This window comes from Anolis sagrei, chromosome 2 (genome assembly GCF_037176765.1).
Source record: "Anolis sagrei isolate rAnoSag1 chromosome 2, rAnoSag1.mat, whole genome shotgun sequence".
NCBI classification, from domain to species: domain Eukaryota; kingdom Metazoa; phylum Chordata; class Lepidosauria; order Squamata; family Dactyloidae; genus Anolis; species Anolis sagrei.
In genome coordinates, this window is record NC_090022.1 from 174,609,477 (window position 1) to 174,629,065 (window position 19,589).

Here is a 19,589-nt window from a genome sequence, read left to right on the forward strand (position 1 = left end):
TAGACCTATTATTGTTGTTGCCTGCTATAGCACTGCACTTAATTCCCGGGGCCCCTAGAATTTTTGAGCTTGCACTAATCTCGGCCCGGCCTTTTAAACTGCCTTGAACAGGCAGGGTTACTTTTAATATATATGTGTTATGGCGACAATTTTTATGCTTATATTCTTTTGTTAGTCTTATGGTAATGTTGTTTACTCTGTATGTATTGATGCTGTTACTTGAAAACCACTCTGAGTCCTCCCGGGGAGATAGAGAGGTATATTAATAATAATAATAATAATTATTATTATTATTATTATTATTTATATACCTCTCTATCTTCTTCTTCTTCTTCTTCTTCTTCTTCTTCTTCTTCTTCTTCTTCTTATTTATATACCTCTCTTCTTGTTGTTGTTGTTATTATTATTATTATTGTATTGTCGAAGGCTTTCATGGCTGGAATCACTAGGTTCTTGTGGGTTTTTTTGGGCTATAGAGCCATGTTCTAGAGGCATTTCTCCTGACGTTTCGCCTGCATCTATGGCAAGCATCCTCAGAGGTGTGAGGTCTGTTGGAAGTAGGAAAAATGGGTTTATATATCTGTGGAATGGCTGGGGTGGGGCAAGGAGCTCTTCCCTGCTGCAGTTAGGTGTGAATGTTAGCTGATCACCTTCATTAGCATTTGAAGGCCTGCCTATGCCTGGGAAATCTGTTGCTGGGAGGTGTTAATCTGTGCCTGGTTTTTTCCTCTCTGTTGTTTAGCTGTTATAATTTTAGAGTTTTTTAATACTGGTAGCCAGATTTTGTTCATTTTCATGGTCTCTTCCTTTCTGTTGAAATTGTCCACATGCTTGTGGATTTCAATGGCTTCTCTGTGTAGTCTGACATGGTGGTTGTTGGTGTGGTCCAGCATTTCTGTGTTCTCAAATAATATGCTGTGTCCAGGCTGGTTCATCAGGTGCTCTGCTATGGCTGACTTCTGTGGTTGAAGTAGTCTGCAGTGCCTTTCATGTTCCTTGATGCGTGTCTGGGCGCTGCGTTTGGTGGTCCCTATGTAGACTTGTCCATAGCTGCATGGTATACGGTAGACTCCTGCAGAAGCGAGAGGATCCCTCCTGTCCTTTGCTGAACGTAGCATTTGTTGGATTTTCTTGGTGGGTTTGTAGATAGTTTGTATGTTGTGTTTCCTCATCAGCTTCCCTATGCCCTATGATGTATGGCAGGAACACTTTTCCTCTGGGTGGATCTTCATCTTGACTCTCGTGGCTTGTTCTTGGTCTTGCAGCTCTTCTGATGTCTGAGGTGGAGTATCCATTGGCCTGGAGAGCCCAATTGAGGTGGTTCAGTTCATCTTGGAGGAAGTGGGGTTCGCAGATTCTTTTTGCACGGTCTGCCAAGGCTTTAATGGTGCTTCTTTTTTGACTTGGGTGATGGTTGGATACTCCAACTCCAACCATGAGCTTCTGCTGTCAGACCGAGCTTCTGCCAACCTAGCAGGTCGAAAATGCGCAATTATGAGTAGATCAATAGGTACTGCTCCGGTGGGAAGGTAACAGCGCTCCATGCAGTCATGCTGGTCCCATGACCTTGGAGATGTCTACGGATAACGCTGGCTCTTCGGCTTAGAAATGGAGATGAGCACCACACCCCAGAGTTGGACACGACTGGACTTAATGTCAGGGGAAAACCTTTACCTTTACTTAACCAAGATAGCATAGTCAATTAGTGAGGGTATCTGCAAAGAAGTAGCCTGGCCTTTGTTCCCTTTGAATTGCTTGATGCCTCTGCCAGGGTAGTGTTCACTAGCCCTTGGTTTCTTACTGCCTGGGGATCTCCTATGTCTGGGTGGTGCTCATTAGTGAGGGATACAAACTGCTTGAAGCAATGAATTTAATATCTACCCTTTCGTATTCTATAGAAACACATTTATGCCCTTTCCTTTTTGCTCTGGTCCTTTGTGAAGACTACAACCTGAAGCCAAGGGTTAGCACCAGGTTTGCTTAATTTATAATGATTTATAAGGCTTTTAGCTTAATGACTCTTGACTAGAAACAGCCTTTAACACATTACCAATTCTTGGCAGGTCCAATCTTATTTTACTGCCAAGGACTAAGATTGTGAGGCTGCTATTGGAAGTGTATTCCATTCTTGGCAATTCTGCTTCAGATTTAACTTTACTGTTTGACTTTCAAGCCACATTTATGTTCCTTAGTATAGTAACGGACCATGCAGACTCCCACAAAACCACCTGCTTTGACATATCCTGCTTACCAGTAAAACAATTATCATCTTTTTCTTGGACGGTGGCTTCCTGTCCGTTGCTGGCTGCTCCAAGTCTCACAGTAACCATCTCCTGGATGGGAATCGAGAATCCCTGGACTGGGAGATAGGAAGAGGAGGAGGAGGAGGAGGAAGAAGAGGAAAAATAAATATCTTTACAGAGGGCGTAACATCCGTCTTAACTCCTTTTTAAAGAAAAGCTACATTTTGAAAAATGTACATTTTTAAGGAAAAGCTACAAGAAGACCTACAAGCCTCTCTAAACACCTTCACAGAAGCATATAAGAAGCTTGGCCTGTCATCGAACATCAAGAAAACTGGAGTGCTCTTCCAGCAGTCACCAGGCAATCCCTCTCCAATGCCAGTGATACAGCTTAATGGTGTAACATTAGAAAAAGGTTGACAATTTCCACTACCTTGGCAGCCACCTCTCCACAAAAGTCAACATCAACACTGAAATTCAACACTGCCTGAGCTCTGCGAGTGCAGCATTTTTCCGAATGAAGCACAGAGTGTTTGAGGACCGGGACATCCGTAGGGATACCAAGGTGCTTGTTAATAAAGCTATTGTCCTCCCGACCCTGCTATACGCCTGCGAAACATGGACTGTCTACAGACGTCACATGCAACTCCTGGAACAATTCCATCAGCGCTGCCTCCGGAAAATTCTGCAAATCTCTTGGGAAGACAAGCGGACAAACGTCAACATGCTGGAAGAAGCAAAGACCACCAGCACTGAAGCGATGGTCCTCCGCCATCAACTCCGCTGAACCGTCTCCCAAAGCAGTTGCACTACTCTGAACTCAAGAACAGAAAACCGAATGTTGGTGGGTAGGAAAAGAGATTTAAAGATGGGCTGAAAGCCAACCTTAAAAACTCTGGCATAGACACTGAGAACTGGGAAGCCCTGGCCCTTGAGTGCTCCAACTGGAGGCCAGCTGTGACCAGCAGTGCTGCAGAATTTGAAGAGGCACGAATGGCCGGTGAAAGAGAGAAACATGCCAAGAGGAAAGCGCATCAAGCCAACCCCAACCAAGACCACCTTCCACCTGCGGGAAAAGATGCAGATCAAGAATAGGCCTCCACAGTCACCTACAGACCCACTATAACACTGATCCTGGAAGACTATCCTACTCGGCCAACGAGGGATCGTCTAAGTAAGTAAGTGTGTTTGCTGAACAAGTTTATTTTTCCTCAAATTATATAAATCTGTCATCATGGTGTTACCTTGAGAAGGCCTCAACCAGAAGAACCAGCTGAATCATCTGTGACCTCTTTGCTTTAGGGAAAGCCGGTGTGACAGGGAACTATGCAGAACCGGTCACGTATGTATGAATTGTTAGGGGACACATCCTCTTTCTAAGCTCCAGGTTCCTCCTCACACTCCTATCTACAAAGTAAAAGGTCCAAAATCATTCTTTCCATGCACTCTCTGTACTTTTACGCATCAGAGCATCTAAGGCAGCACAGCCTCGGGGGAAATACAACGTGCAAAAGCAATATGCTTTTAGGTTAGTTCAGTTGTAATGCTTGCCAGGCAAACATTTTTACCATAGCAGTAGAGCAGGGCTCAGTATTGTCCCCCATCTTGTTTAACATCTACTCAGGGGTCCTCAAAATAAGGCCCGGGGGCTGGATACGGCCCTCCAAGGTCATTTACCTGGCCCTTGCTCAGGATCAACTTAAGTCTGAAAGCACACAACAACAACAATGCTATCTCATCAGCCAAAAGCAGGTCCACACTTCCCATTGAAATATTAATCTATCTATATAAAAATGCTCTGTGCATAATGAGTATCTTAAAAACAAAAGAACCAATGAACAAAATCACACCAAATTTGGCAACAAAACGTCTCACAACACAAGGAGTGACCTTCACTCAAAAAATTATGATTTTGTCATTTGGGAGGTGTAGTTGCTGGGATTTATAGTTCACCTACAATCAAAGAGCATTCTGAACTCCATCAACGATGGAATTGAACCAAACTTGGCACACAGAACTCCCATGACCAACAGAAAAAATTGGAAGGGTTTGGCGGGCATTGACCTTGAGTTTGGGAGTTGTAGTTCATCCAGAGAGCACAATGATGGATCTGGACCAAACTTGGCACAAGCACTCAATACGCCCAAATATGAACACAGATGGAGTTTGGGGAAAATAGACCTTGACATTTGGGAGTTGTAGTCACTGGGATTCACAGTTCACCTACAATCAAAGAGCATTCTGAACCCTACGAATGACAGAATTGGGGAAAACTTCCCACACAGAACCCCCATGACCAACAGACAATACTTAAGGCCATCCAATCCAACTCCCTTCATCAGGGCAAGAAAACGTAATCAAAGTCCTCCTGACAAAGAGCCATCCAGCCACAGATATAGATAGATAGATAGATAGATAGATAGATAGATAGACAGACAGACAGATAGATATGATTCACACACAGATATAGTATCATAGATTTGAAAGGGACTCTTAAAAATGGACAATGATATGTTGCATGTTCCAGGGTGTGCAAACCAGACACTCTCCACATCAACACTGTCAAAGAAACAGCAAGAAATACTGTTTGCCCACAAGCAGAAAGAAATTACATATATTAGAAATCAACACTTTCTCATTACTTTATTTTCCAGATTACCAGACTGGGCCACAGCAACGCGTGGCAGGGGATGGCTAGTAAGTTTATATTTGTTAACATTGTTCTTCATTTTAATTATTGAATTGTTTTTAAGGGGTTTTTGCACTACAAATAAGATATATCCAGTGAGCATAGGAATTCATTCATGTTTTTTTCAAATTATAATCTGGCCCTCCAACAGTTTGATGGATTGTGACCTGGGGTGAGATTATCTGGAGTTTTGGAGTTTGATGCCACCTGTATACAGATGATGGATGTCCAACTCTATTACTTCTTTCCACCAGATGCTAAGGAGGCTGCCCAGGTTGTGAACTGCTGTGACAGTCTGGATGAGGGCGAACAAACTCAAGTTGAATCCTGACAAGACAGAGGTTCTCCTGGTCAGGCGCAAGGCCGAACAGGGTATAGGGTTACAGCCTGTGCTGAATGGGGTCACACACTCCCTTTGAAGGCACAGGTTCACAGCTTGGGAGTCCTCTAGGATTCATCGCTGAGCCTGGATCTTCAGGTTGCAGTGGTGGTCAGGGGGTCTTTTGAACAATTAAAACTTGTGCGCTAGTTGCGCTCATATCTTGGGAAGTCAGACTTGGTTACAGTGGTCCATCCTCTCATTACATCCAGGATAGACTACTGCAATGCACTCTACGTGGGGTTGCCTTTGAAGACGGTTTGGAAGCTTCAAATAATCCAACGAGGGGCAGCCAGGTTAATAACTGGGGTGGCATACAGGGAGCATACAACTACCATGTTATGTCAGCTCCACTGGCTGCCTGTTTGCTACTGGTCACAATTCAAAGTGCTGGCCACAATGGTCCACGCTCTTGTTACATCCAGGATAGACTACTGTAATGCACTCTCCGTGGGGTTGCCTTTGAAGACAGTTCAGAAGCTTCAAATAGTCCAACGAGAGGCAGCAAGGTTAGTAACTGCGACGGCATACAGGGAGCACACAACTACCATGTTATGTCAGCTCCACTGGCTGCCTGTTTGCTACCGGACACAATTCAAAGTGCTGGCCACAATGATCCACGCCCTTGTTACATCCAGGATAGACTACTGCAACGCGCTCTACATGGGGTTGCCTTTGAAGACGGTTCGGAAGCTTCAAATTCAACAACAACAACAACAATAATAATAACACTTTATTTGTACCCCGCTACCATCTCCCCAAGGGACTTGGTGCGGCTTACATGAGGCCAAGCCCACAATACATCAATAAACAGAACATCAATAAAATAAAACATCAATAAACAATCAATGCAATATAAATCATAATCACATGAACAAAATAGACAAAAGCAAAAACAAGAGGCAGCCAGGTTAGTAACTGGGACGGCATACAGGGAGCACACAAATCCCATGTTACGCCAGCTCCACTGGCTGCCTGTTTGCTACTGGGCACAATTCAAAGTGCTGGTTTTGGCCTATAAAGCCCTAAATGGTCCCGGCCCAGTTTACCTAACTGAACGCATCTCCCTTTATGAACCATTGTGGAAACTAAGATCTTCTGGGGAGGCCCTGCTCTCGGTCCCGCCAGCATCACAGACACGTTTGGCAGGGACGAGAGACAGGGCCTTCTCAGTGATTGCCCCCTAGTTATGGAACTCCCTTCCTGGCAATATTAGATCAGTCCCCTCCCTCAAGTGGTAATGGTGCCATCTCAAGAGTAAGGTGGGATAGAAATAAATGAAACAAGTAAAATATGTTGAATCTTTCCAGGAGGACTCTGTGAACTAGATCATTCTCAGTACAACAGTTTCACACTATGAAAGGATCATGATGGGACTGAGGTATTCGCTGTTCTTGTGTTTCTTCAAGTAGGTAATGATTAATGATGGGTTCTTGTAGAAAGATTTGTTCAGAGAGGATTTGTTTTTGCCTTCCTTTGAGGAAGTATGACTCACCCAAGGTCACCCAGTGGGTTTCCATGGCCAAGCAGGAATTCAGGTCCTGTTCTCCAGAGTCATAGTCCAATGCTCAAACCATATAAATAAAAATGTAATGTTCGTTTGTGGGAATAACTTAACTCTAAAACCACTGGACGGAATGACACCAAATTTGGACAGCATAAACCTAACAACCCAATGTATGTCCTTCAAACAATTTTTTAAATTTTGTCATTTGGGAATTGTAGTTGCTGGGATTTATAGTTCACCTACAATCAAAGAACATTCTGAACTCCACCAATGATGGAATTGAACCAAACGTGGCATATAGGAGTCCCATGACGAACAGAAAGCACTAGAAGGGTTTGGTGGGCATTGACCTTGAGTTTGGGAGTTGTAGTTCACCTACATCCAGAGAGCACTGTGGACTCAAACAATGATGGATCTGGACCAAACTTGGCACAAATATTCTATACGCCCAAATATGAACACAGATGTAGTTTGGGGAAAATAGACATTCACATTTTGGGAGTTGACGTTACTGGGATTTATAGTTCACTTTCAATCAAAGAGCATTCTGAACCCCACCAATGACAGAACAGGATAATACTTCCCACACAGAACCCCCATGACCAACGGAAAATACTTAAGGCCACCCAGTCCAATTTCCTTCACCAGAACAAGAAAACGTAATCAAAGCCCTCCTGACAAAGAGACATCCAGCCATAGATATAGATAGATCGATATGACTCACGCACACGGAGATATAGTATCATAGATTTGAAAGGGACCCCTAAAGAAGGACAATTAAATGTCGCATGTTCCAGAGTAGGCAAACCAGACAATCTCCACATCAATACTGACAAAGAAACAGCAAGATGTGCTGTTTACCCACAAGCAGAAAGACATTGCATATATTAGAAACCAACACTTTCTCATTACTTTATTTTCCAGATCACCTGACTGAGCCAAGCAATGCGTGGCAGGGGACGGCTAGGAGTATATAAATATCAAGAACTGAAAAGCTCTGGCCCTTGGGCATTGTAGCTGGAGGTCAGTTGTTACCAATGGTGCTATGGATTTTGAAGAGGTACAAATAGAGAGTGAAAGGTAAAAACGTGTTGAGAGGAAGGCCTATCAAGCAAAACGTTGTCGTGACAGTCCTCCATTTGGAAACTTATGTCCTTATTGTGAAAAACCATATGGATCCAGAATAGGTCTTCACGGTCACTTATGAGCCCACCACAAAGACTTGGCCACAAGGGATCATCTATGATAATGACAACACGTTGGCTCAAGAGTGAAGAAGAATATTATCATACATCAACGTCAATCTCCATCTGCAGGACGACGATAGCTCCAACCCTACCTCACTCATCTCTTTCACAAAACAAGAATACTTCTCATTACACACACCCTCCATTGCAGAAATCATTTGAAGGAAAGATCAAAGGATGCCCAAAATCTGAATTTGTTGCTGAGAAGCCGGAAGAGCAGCTACGGGGAGTAGAACTGGCTACTACAACTTCCAGGCCTTGTTGGGTCAGTTGAACTATTTGTGTGAGTTAGGGAAGAGGACTGACCTGTTCCACCCGGATGTGAAGAAATACTAGAGCCAGCAGGTTTGTATAACCCTTGGGCAGCCCAGGGAGGCAGTGATCGAGACCACCAGAAAATACTACAATTAACCCCATGGCTTTTCACTATGCTAAAACACCGTGACTGAAGAGGTCAGATTTCAGAGCAGTCCTGAGGTTGTTGTAAACAACATACTATGGAAATATATTGCTGGAGCCTGTCTTTTGGAAATTATTTTGGATTCATGGCAATCTTATTACATTGACAAGATATGGTCAGAGGGGGTTATGAGACTGAGAGTGTGGGATTTGTCAAAGGGCACCCAGTAGATTCCCATGGTTGACTGTGGAGTCAAACCCTGGTCTCCATAGTTATAGTCCAATGCACAAACCACTACACACAGCATGAGACAGGGATGTCCTCTCTCACCCCTATTATTTATATTCACAATAGAAATCTTAACAAGGCAATTATGTCAAGATGAAAATCTAATGGAAATAAAAGTGAAAAGCCAAAAATACAAAATAATTTGCGGATGACGTTGTCCTAATGTCAGAAGACTTGCTGAAAGAATTTCCCAAAATTATACACTATGTTCACCTATTTGGACTAGTTGCTGGAATCAATTTAGGTAAAACAAAATTATTAGTAGTAAATCTAAATAACAAATAAAAAGAACTAAGGCAGAAAACAGGAAATGAAACAACTCCCAAGCAAAATATTTAGAAATCAACGTAACAATGAATAATAAGGATGTATTGCAAATAAAACAAAAAACAAAACAAAACAAACAACAAAAAAGGAGCCCCTGGTGGCTCAGTAGGCTAAACCACTGAGCTGCTGAGCTTGTTGACCAAAAGATTTCAGGTTCGAATCCGGGGAGCAGCGTGAGCTTCTGCTGTCAGCCCCAGCTCCTGCCAACCTAGCAGTTCGAAAACATGCAAATGTGAGTAGAGCAATAGGTACCACTTCAGTGGGACGGTAACAGCGCTCCATGCTGTCATGCCGGCCACATGACTTTGGAGGTGTCTACGGACTACGCCGGCTCTTCGGCTTAGAAATGGAGATGAACACCACATCCCAGAGCCGAACATGACTGGACTTAATGTCAGGGGACAACCTTTACCTAACCTATTGCAAACTACAAAAATCTTTTAACTACAAGAAAATCTGGAATAAAATGAAAAAATACTTGAAAAATTGATGAATTTGGAGATCTCTCTTTTAGGATACACAGCTACAATAAAAATGAACATCTTGCCTTAATTATGCTTCTTGTTCTAAAATATCCCAACTGATATTAAGGAAAAATAATATTAGAACTGCAATGCTGAACTGGAAAAAACTGGAGTGGAAAAAAACCTAGAAAAAAGAAGAAAAGTTTACAAGATACTAAACAACGAGGACTTGCTCTCTCAAATTTAAAACTATACTAAGAAGCAGCTATATTGAATTTGTTAAAAGAATGGATCCATCTTGATAATCAGAGCAGATTTAAAATTTAGCTTGGATGTATTCCTAAATTATAGAAAAATGGCTGAAGACCAAACTTTAATAAACACCCAATTAGGAAAATTCTGATGGGAATTTGTTCCAAGCACAAAAGAAAATTTTATACAAAAATACCACAACAGACTTCAATTCAGGAAGCCTTTAAGCAACATGGAAATCCCAAGGATAACAGAAGATTGTTAACCTATGCGGATTTACACAAGAAGACACAAGGAAATCTCCAACTAAAAACAAGGACGGAACTGAACCAACCTGAACTGCTTTGAATGTAAACAAATATAGCATCAACATCAAAAGGATTTGAGGAAGAAAAGGCTGATTTTGACAAAATATTACAATGAACTACTATCCAAAATCTACACCCTGCTGTCAAAACTACGCACAGAAGATAAATAATGTCGGAAATGTAAACAATCAGTGGGATCATTTTTTCATATGTCCAGCAAGAAAACAAAAAAAAAATGGATTGAGATCCATAAAACTACAGAAAAAGTACTAAAACTAAAAATACCCATGCCTCTAGAGGCATTCTTACCAGGCATAATAAATATATCACTGCTGAAGCCATACAAGTCTTTTCATTCTGCTGACAACTGCAGAAAGAATTGTATATGTGCAGATGTGGAAATTAGAAGAAACACCAAAAATAGAAGAATGGATAGTAGCTGGAATAGCGGAAACGGACTCTTTGACAAGACATCTTCAATTTCCTAGAAGAAAAGAAAATTCCAACAAGGGGTTTTATCTTTAAAATGTTACTCTGTTACCTTATGTTTTATACAATGAACTAAATAATATGGAAACAACAAAAATTCTTATGTATATGAAAGAAGGATATGTAAAGGCTGGGGTGGTGGTAACTGTGACCTAACTAGATTTACACTAACTGTGGATGTAGAGTATCTGGACTTCAGTAAGGCGTTCAACAAGGTCCCCCATGACCTTCTGGCAAACAGAATAGTCCAATGTGGACTAGGCAAAACTATGGTTAGGTGGATCTGTAATTGGTTAAGTGGACGAACTCAGTGGGTGATTCTCCCCAATGCTTCCTCTTCATCCTGGAAAAAAGTGACGAGCAGAGTGCCACAAGCAGGGTCCTGTCCTGGGCCCGGTCCTGGTCAACATCTTTATTAATAACCTAGACGAAGGGTTAGAAGGCATGATCATCAAGTTTGAAGACGACACCAAATTGGGAGGGATAGCCAATACTCCAGAGGACAGGAGCAGAATTCAAAATGATCTTAACAGATTAGAGAGATGGGCCAAAATTAACAAAATGAAGTTCAACAGTGACAAATGCAAGATACTCCACTTAGGCAGAAAAAAATGAAATGCAAAGATACAGAATGGGGACGTGTGGCTCGAGAGCAGTACCTGTGACAAAGATCTTGGAGTCCTTGTGGACAAGTTAAACATGAGCCAACAATGTGATGCGGCAGCAAAAAAAGCCAATGGGATTTTGGCCTGCATCAATAGGAATCTAGTGTCTAGATCCAGGGAAGTCATGCTACCCATCTATTCTGCCTTGGTTATCCCACGCTTGGAATATTGTGTCCAATTCTGGACACCACAATTCAAGAGAGATATTGACAAGCTGGAAAGTGTCCAGAGGAGAGTGACTAAAATGATCAAGGGTCTGGAGAACAAGCCCTATGAGGAACGGCTTAAAGAGCTGAGCATGTTTAGCCTGAAGAAGAGAAGGCTGAGAGGAGATATGATAGCCATGTATAAATATGTGAGAGGAAGTCATAGGGAGGAGGGAGCAAGCTTGTTTTCTGCTTCCTTGGAGACTAGGATGCGGAACAATGGCTTCAAACTACAAGAAAGGAGGTTCCATCTGAATATGAGGAAGAACTTCCTGACTGTGAGAGCTGTTCAGCAGTGGAACTCTCTACCCCAGAGTGGCAGGCTCCTTCTTTGGAAGCTTTTAAACAGAAGCTGGATGGCCATCTGTCAGGAGTGCTTTGAATGCAATTTTCCTGTTTCTTGGCAGGGGGCTGGACTGGATGGCCCATGAGGTCTCTTCCAACTCTATGATGCTATGATTCTAACTAGATCTATATGTGAAGTCTCTCTGGGAAAAAAAAAAACCTGATTTCTGATAAGCCCAAAGCATCTGATCTAGCAAATGTTCACTTTCATAATGCAATCAAAGTACATGCACTGAAAACAGTCAATTTCCTAGTGGTCATTCTAATTTGTGTATTCATTCTTTCTATGGCTATTCAGTTTACTTATTAACCCTGTTGAGGAAGCTATTTTGGTGCCACGCATGGAGGTCATTAACTTTGTTTACCACTTAACAGAAAACGCATGTCAAATATTAACCAAGACTGCATCTAGCACACCCTCCAACTTTACAGGAGGAAAAACAGGTCATGTATGTCCAAGCAACATCTGAGTGAGGGAAAGATGGCAATTGGGATTAATGAGGAAGAGCATATAAGCAAGGAAAAGGCTTTTGCTCAACATACTGGGAAGGGTGGAAATCTACACCCACCTCTCCACTCATATTAACAGCTAAGTTAATGACACTCAACCACTTTGGTACTTTGAACACAATTTGCAGCAACCGAAGTAAGCCAACGAAGAACATGAGATGAGAAGAGAGAAACTGGGATGTGTTAAAAGCTGCTCAAAGGCATGGCAGAGGATTATCCCATCCAAGTGGGGACAGTCGGAGAGTACAATCTAGAACAGGATTGGGAACTATGGATATACAGCTCTTAATGTTTCCAATGATTCTCCCTGGCACCAGAAGTTACCACTTTTGCTGTATGCCATAGTAATTAAACTGAGACCTCCATATATTCATGTTTTACATGCTAAGATTCAATCACCATGGCTTGAAGATATTAAAATTAAAAAATCCAAAAGGCAAATCTTGCTTTTGCCATTTTATATAAGGTATACCATTTTACTATGGCATCGTAGTGAACAGACAAGCATTCCGAGCTCTGAGGATCACCTGGGAAGGAATCCCACTAGCATTGCAGCATACCCAAATACCTGGACTGTGTTCTGACCTACAAGAAGCACTGCCTAAACATCAAGCAAAAAGTGGGTGCTAAAAACAATATCATACGAAAGCTGACTGGCACAATCTGTGGATCACAACCAGACACAGTGAAGACATCTGCCCTTGCGCTGTGTCTGGTTGTGATCCATAGACTGTGCCAGTCAGCTTTCTGCTGAGTATGCATGCCCGGTGTGGAACACATCTCACCACGCTAAAACAGTGGATGTGGCTCTTAATAAGACATGCCGCATTATCACGGGGTGTCTGCGCCCTACACCACTGGAGAAATTACACTGTCTAGCTGGTATCGCACTACCTGACATCCGCTGGGAAGTAGCAGCCAATAATGAAAGGACCAAGGCAGTGACATCTCCAGCTCACCCCTGTTTAGATATCAGCCAGCACGTCAACGACTTAAATCAATAAATAGTTTTCTAAGATCTACAGAGACACTCGCTGGAACACCTCAGCAAGCAAGAGTACCAAAAGTGGCAGGCTCAAACCCAGAACCTCAACCAATGGCTGATACCAAATGAGATGCTCCCCCTGGGCACACAGAAAACTGGGCGACTTGGAAGGCGCTGAACAGACTGCGCTCTGGCACCACAAGATGCAGACCCAACCTCAAGAAATGGGGCCACAAAGTGGAATCCACGACATGTGAGTGTGGAGAAGAGCAAACCACTGACCACCTGCTGCAATGCAACCTGAGCCCTGCCACATGCACAATGGAGGACCTTTTTGCGGCAACACCAGAGGCACTCCAAGTGGCCAGCTACTGGTCAAAGGACATTTAATCAACTACCAAGCTTGCAAATTCTGTGTTTTGCCTGTTTGCTTGTTTTTGTTAAAAATGTAATACAAATGTCTGGTTGCTGATGACACGATAAATAAAAAATATGGCATCATAAAGCATGGGACTTGATTTAGGTATTCATGGGTGATCCTAGAGCCAAATCATGGCAGATGCCAAGCATATCAATCAATCAATCTTTATTATAGTCCAAAGACCCAATCTGCTCAGCAGGGAAAGTACACAGCAGTTTCATAAGCTGATAAGACCACTTAAAAATGGGATGAGTGCAATGCTAAATGCATATGAACAAGGGTAAAAAAAGTATATTTCCAAGTATATCAAGAGTATATTTCCACACACGTTTCTCTTTCCCCCAGTTGTTTCCTCAATTTGGATTGGGCATCCAGACAATCCAGTCTAAATGTAAGACCGTTGCAGTACAATGTCTTCCATTTTTTGGCCGGGGGTGGAATACTTTCAGCATAGACAGACATGGCATTGGCAGTGAAGCTTTACCAAACTTCTGTTCCTCTGAACAGTCTTCACAGATTCAGCCAGTTTTATAACTCCAGGTAGCCTCTTCTGAAGACATTAAACTAATAATGGAGCGCACAGTGATGCAATGCGTTAAATCCTTGTGCTGGCAGTGCTGCTGAACAAAATATTGGGGGTGAGCTCCAGTCTGTTAGCTCCAGCTCCCCATGCAGAGACATGAGAGAAGCCTCCCACAAGGATGGTAAAAACATCAAAACCTCCAGGCGTCCCCTGGGCAATGTTCTTGCAGATGGCTAGTTCTCTCACACCAGAGGCGACTTGCAGTTTCTCAAGTTGCTCCTGACGTGAAAAATATATATAATAACACTGATTGCGTATTGAAAAATAACATTATTTCCTGTAGCTACAAGGATTATTTATGTCTTTTATTAGTGACTAGCCGTCCCCTGCCATGGATTGCTGTGGCCCAGTCTGTGCATATGCGTTTTGTGTGTGTAGATATGTGTATATGTGTGTATTTATGTGGTTATGAGCATGCATTGTAATGTTTTTCTGAGTGACTGTGGCCAAACCTTCCCTCCCTCTTTCTTTCCTTTCTTTCTCTCCTTCCTTTTCTCTTTTTCTTTTCCTTCTTCTTTCCCTTTTTCTTTCTTCCTTCTCTACCTGTTTCTTTCCTCCCTTCCTTTGCTCTTTGGTTCCATCCTTCCTTCTCTCTTTCCTTCCTTCCTTCCTTCCCTCTTTCTTTCTTTTGTTCCTTTTCTCCTTCCTTTCCTCTTTCTTTCCTTCCTTCTTTCACTTTTTTATTTCCCTCTTTCCTTCCCTCTTTCTATCTCTTCTTCTCTCCTTCCTTTCTTTCTTCCTTCCCCCTTTGTATTTATGTGGTTATGCGCATACATTGTAATGTTTGGGGGTTTTTTTTTGGCTTTTTAAGTCTCTTCCGCTGTGTTTTTCAATGTTTTTCTGAGTGACTGTGGCCAAACCTTCCCTCCCTCTTTCTTTCCTTTCTTTCTCTCCTTCCTTCCCTCTTTTTCTTTTCCTTCTTCTTTCCCTTTTTCTTTCTTCCTTCTCTACCTGTTTCTTCCCCCCCTTCCTTTGCTCTTTGGTTCCACCTTTCCTTCTCTCCTTCCTTCCTTTCTTCCCTCCCTCTTTCTTTCTTTTGTTCCTTTTCTCCTTTCCTCTCTCTTTCCTTCCTTCTTTCACTTTTTTATTTCCCTCTCTCATTCCCTCCTTCTTTCCCTCTTTCTATCCCATCTTCTCTCCTTCCTTTCTTCCTTCCCCCTTTCTATGTATATGTGTTTTGTGTGTATATATATGCATATATGTGTGTGTATATATTTGTGTATGTGTGTTTGTGTATATATGTGGTTTTGCACATGCATTATAATGGGGTTTTTTTTTTTGCTTTTTAAGTCTCTTCTGCTGTGTTTTTCAATGTTTTATGAGTGATGGACATTCGTTGGCCTGATTGGTGTATTGTGTCCAAATTTGGTGTCAATTCGTTCAGTGGTTTTTGAGTTCTGTTAATCCCACAAACTAACATTACATTTTTATTTATATAGATTTCAAAATGTTTGTTTGAAAAGACTCTCAGAATATTTGCTGCGTGAACTGTTTGTTATAATTCCAAAGTGGGCAACAGAGATTGGATTATGTCCTATTGCATTATGTTGTATTATAGATGACTTTTATGAGCTGCTAAACTTGATGACTGAAAGGTCACAGGTTCGAATCCGGGGAGCAGCGTGAGCTCCCGCTGCCACCCCCAGCTTCTGCCAACCTAGCAGTTCGAAAACATGCAAATGTGAGTAGATAGATACCGCTCTGGCGGGAAGGTAACAGTGCTCCAGGCAGTCATGCTGGCCTCATAACCTTGGAGGAGTCTAAGGACAATGCCAGCTCTTCGGCTTAGAAATGGAGATAAGCACCGACCCCCAGAGTTGAACACGACTGGACTTAATGTCAGGGGAAAATCTTTACCTTTACCTATCCAACTGCCCTGACCAAATGCAATTAAAAGACTACCGTATATCCTCCAGAAAAGCCAAGTTCATCAGGATTCTCTCCAAATTTGGAAGCAATATTCTCAGTGTCTCCACTTGCAATCTTAAGTACACATGGATTTGCTTCTCAGAAAATATATATACCTTCCTAATGAGTTCTTCCACTTCCGGTGGCATTATTCACATGGAGCAATTCAAAGTATTAGCAGGGAAAATGAAGAACTAGACTTTAAATGAAGGATGTAATATTTAGATATCATGCGACTAGAAATAAGCTACTTTAAAATCATTTCATTCTGAGAATGTATCTTTTTAAAGATATGGATGGTGGTAAGAGATGGGAAACGACAGACTGTAAACACTGGCTGATCTTTATGAAGTGGCAACCCAGGCAATGCCTCAATGCCTCAATGCCAAGCCACCCTTCAAAGGCATCCCACTTGCTGGGTGACTTATATTGCTATTTGATGGACAACTTACTTAGTAAGATGTCTCCAGACTGGCAGCTGAGTTGGGAGCCAAACAAAATGCTTTTGCCACTCAGTTAAACAAACAGAAAGAAACAAAGGCCACAGAAGGGAGGGAATGGAGTTGTCCATGCCAAAGCAAATGCAAAAGGTCAGAGGCTCAATCTTGTGGCATCTCCGCAAATAGTTTAAGGGAAGACACACAAGAATTTAGGTGTTGAGCTTTAATTAATGTTTGAAAACCAGCTGACAGGTTTGAGAAACACCTTTGCCACAAGTTCCTAATTTATATAAATAAAAATGAAATGTTCATTTGTGGGATTAATATAAATCAAAAACCACTAGACGAATTGACACCAAATTTGGACACAAGACACCTATCAGGCCAATGAGTGACCATCGCTCATACAACGCCCCCCCCCCAAAAAAAAACAGAAGAAGGGACTTAAAAACCCAAAAAAGCTAAATGATGATACAGAAAAAGGGAAGGAAGAGGGAGGGAAGGAAGGGGAGAAAGAAAGAAAGAAAGAAAGAGAAAGAAAGAAAGAGGGAGGGAAAGAAAGAAAGAAAGAAGCATGGAAGCAAAGAGTGAAGGAAGGAAGGAAAGAGGTAGAATAGGAAAAAAGGAGAAAAAAGAAGAGGGAAAAGAAAAAGGGAGGGAGGAAGGAAAGAGGTAGAGAAGGAAAGAGAAGGAAAGAAAAAAGGGAAGGAAGGAAGGAAAGAGGTTAGAGAAGGAAGAAAGGAGAGAAAGGGAGGGAGGGAAGGGAAGGAAGAAAGAAAGAGAGAGAGAGGGAAAGAAAGAAGGAAAGATAGGGAGAAAGAAGCATGGAAGCAAAAAGCGAAGGAAGGAAGGAAAGTGGCAGAAAAGGAAAAAAGGAGAGAAAGAAGAGGGAAAAGAAAAAGGGAGGGAGGGAGGAAAGAGGTAGAGAAGGAAAGAGAGAAGGAAAGAAAAAAGAGAAGGAAGGAAAGAGGTAGAGAAGGAAGAAAGGAGAGAAAGGGAGGGAGGGAGGGAAGGAAGGAAAGTAAGAAAGAGAGAGAAAGAAGGAGGGAAAAAAGAAGGAAAGAAAGAGAAAGAAGCATGGAAGCAAAGAGCGAAGGAAGGAAAGTGGTAGAAAAGGAAAAAAGGAGAGAAAGAAGAGGGAAAAGAGAAAGGGAGGGAGGAAAGAGGTAGAGAAGGAAAGAGAAGGAAAGAAAAAAAGGGAAGGAAGGAAAGAGGTTAGAGAAGGAAGAAAAGAGAGAACAGAAAGAAAGAAAGAAAGAAAGAAAGAAAGAAAGAAAGAGAGAGGACAGTGGAAGAAAAAAATGAAGGAAGGAAAGAGGTAGAGAAGGAAGGAGAGAAAGGGAGGGAAGACAAGAAAAAGAGAGAGAAGGAAGGGTGGAAGCAAAAAACGAAGGAAGGAAAGAGGTAGAGAAGGAAGAAAGGAGAGAAAGAGGAAGGAAAAGAAAAAGGGAGGAAGGAAGAAAAGAGGTAGAGAAGGAAGGAAGGAGAGAAAAAAAGAAGAAAAGGGAAGGAAGGAAAAAAGGAGTGAAGATAGGAGGGAAGAAGGAGAGAAAGAGGGAGGGAAGGTTGGCCACAGCAACGCGTGGCGGGTACAGCTAGTGTATATATGAAAACCAACACCAACAACACAATATGAGACTATGATGCCTCGTTGTTATTGCTGTGCGCTTCCAAGTAATTTCTGGCGATCAACTCATGGGGTTTTCTTGGCAGAACTTATTCAGAGAGGGTTTGCCACTGTTTTTCTCGGAAGCATCAACACCCAAGATGTCTGAAAACTTGTAAAAGCATTCAAGGCTATCCAGCTGTTGGTTTATTCGGACACCCTGGAGTGCAGATTACACAGTACTAGGTGGGGACAGATTGTCTGACTTGCCTAAAAGTCAGCCACTTGTGTGTTTCTTAGGAAAGCGCAACTGTCAGCAGTCTCTGAAGCACCACCATGGTTTCCCTGCAAAGCGAAGGCAATTTACATTTGTAGTCAGACAGGTTCCCTGAATCCCAGGTTGGGAAAGCGGGACTGGAATATGAATGCCACCACTTTTTTTCCTTGAGATCGGTCTCCCTTAACGCAACTTTTCATTTCAATTTTTAAACATTTATTTCCTTGTATAACATGATCATATCTCGTCCCCTTCTACCTACCAATAGTAGTACACAAAAATGCTTTTTGATTAAGTCATAAAGCCCTAATAATAAAACAAAAGATGTCACAAGGATTTCCTTATACAGTCAACCAAAAAGACTTGAAAGTTTTACATTATATTCCCTCTGCAATCTATATAAATAAAAATGTAATGTTCGTTTGTGGGATTAACATAACTCAAAAACTGCTGGACGAATTGCTGCCAAGTTTGGACACAAGACACCTAATAACCCAAGGAGTGACCATCACTAAAAATTATTTTGTCATTTGGGAGTTATAGTTGCTGGGATTTAGAGTACACCCCAAATCAAAGAGAATTTTAAACTCCACCAACAACGGAATTGAACCAAACATGGCACACAGGACTTCCATGACCAACAGAAGGTGGGCATTGACTTTGAGTTTTGGAGTTGTAGTTCACCTACATCCAGAGAGCACTGTGGACTCAAACAATGATGGATCTGGACTAACCTTGGTACAAATACTCCATATGCTCAAATGTGAACACAGATGGAGTTTGGGGAAAACAGACCTTGATATTTGGGAGTTGAAGTTACTGGGGTTTATAGTTTACCTACAATCCCAGAGCATTTTGAACCTCACCAACGATAGCATTAGACCAAAACTCCCACACAGAACCCCCATAACCAACAGAAAATACTGTGTTTTCTGGTGGTCTTTGCGACTCCTATAACCCCCTTAGAGGTCCCAACCCCAAATTGAGAAATACTGCTTTAAGACCATCCAGTCCAACTCCCTTCACCAGGGCAAGAAAACATAATCAAAA

General features: G+C 42.1%; 1 protein-coding gene across 3 annotated transcripts in view; it reads right to left on the minus strand.

Moving 5' to 3' along the window:
- The window catches only part of LOC132767869 (ceramide kinase-like), a 44,452-nt gene that overhangs the window by 20,176 nt on the left and 4,687 nt on the right, over positions 1-19,589 (minus strand). For all 3 annotated transcript variants that reach the window (XM_067464178.1, XM_067464179.1, XM_060763245.2), the window contains exon 2: positions 2,252-2,359. In XM_067464178.1, the coding sequence (XP_067320279.1) occupies positions 2,252-2,359 (108 nt within the window). The remainder of the gene's footprint in view (positions 1-2,251; positions 2,360-19,589) is intronic.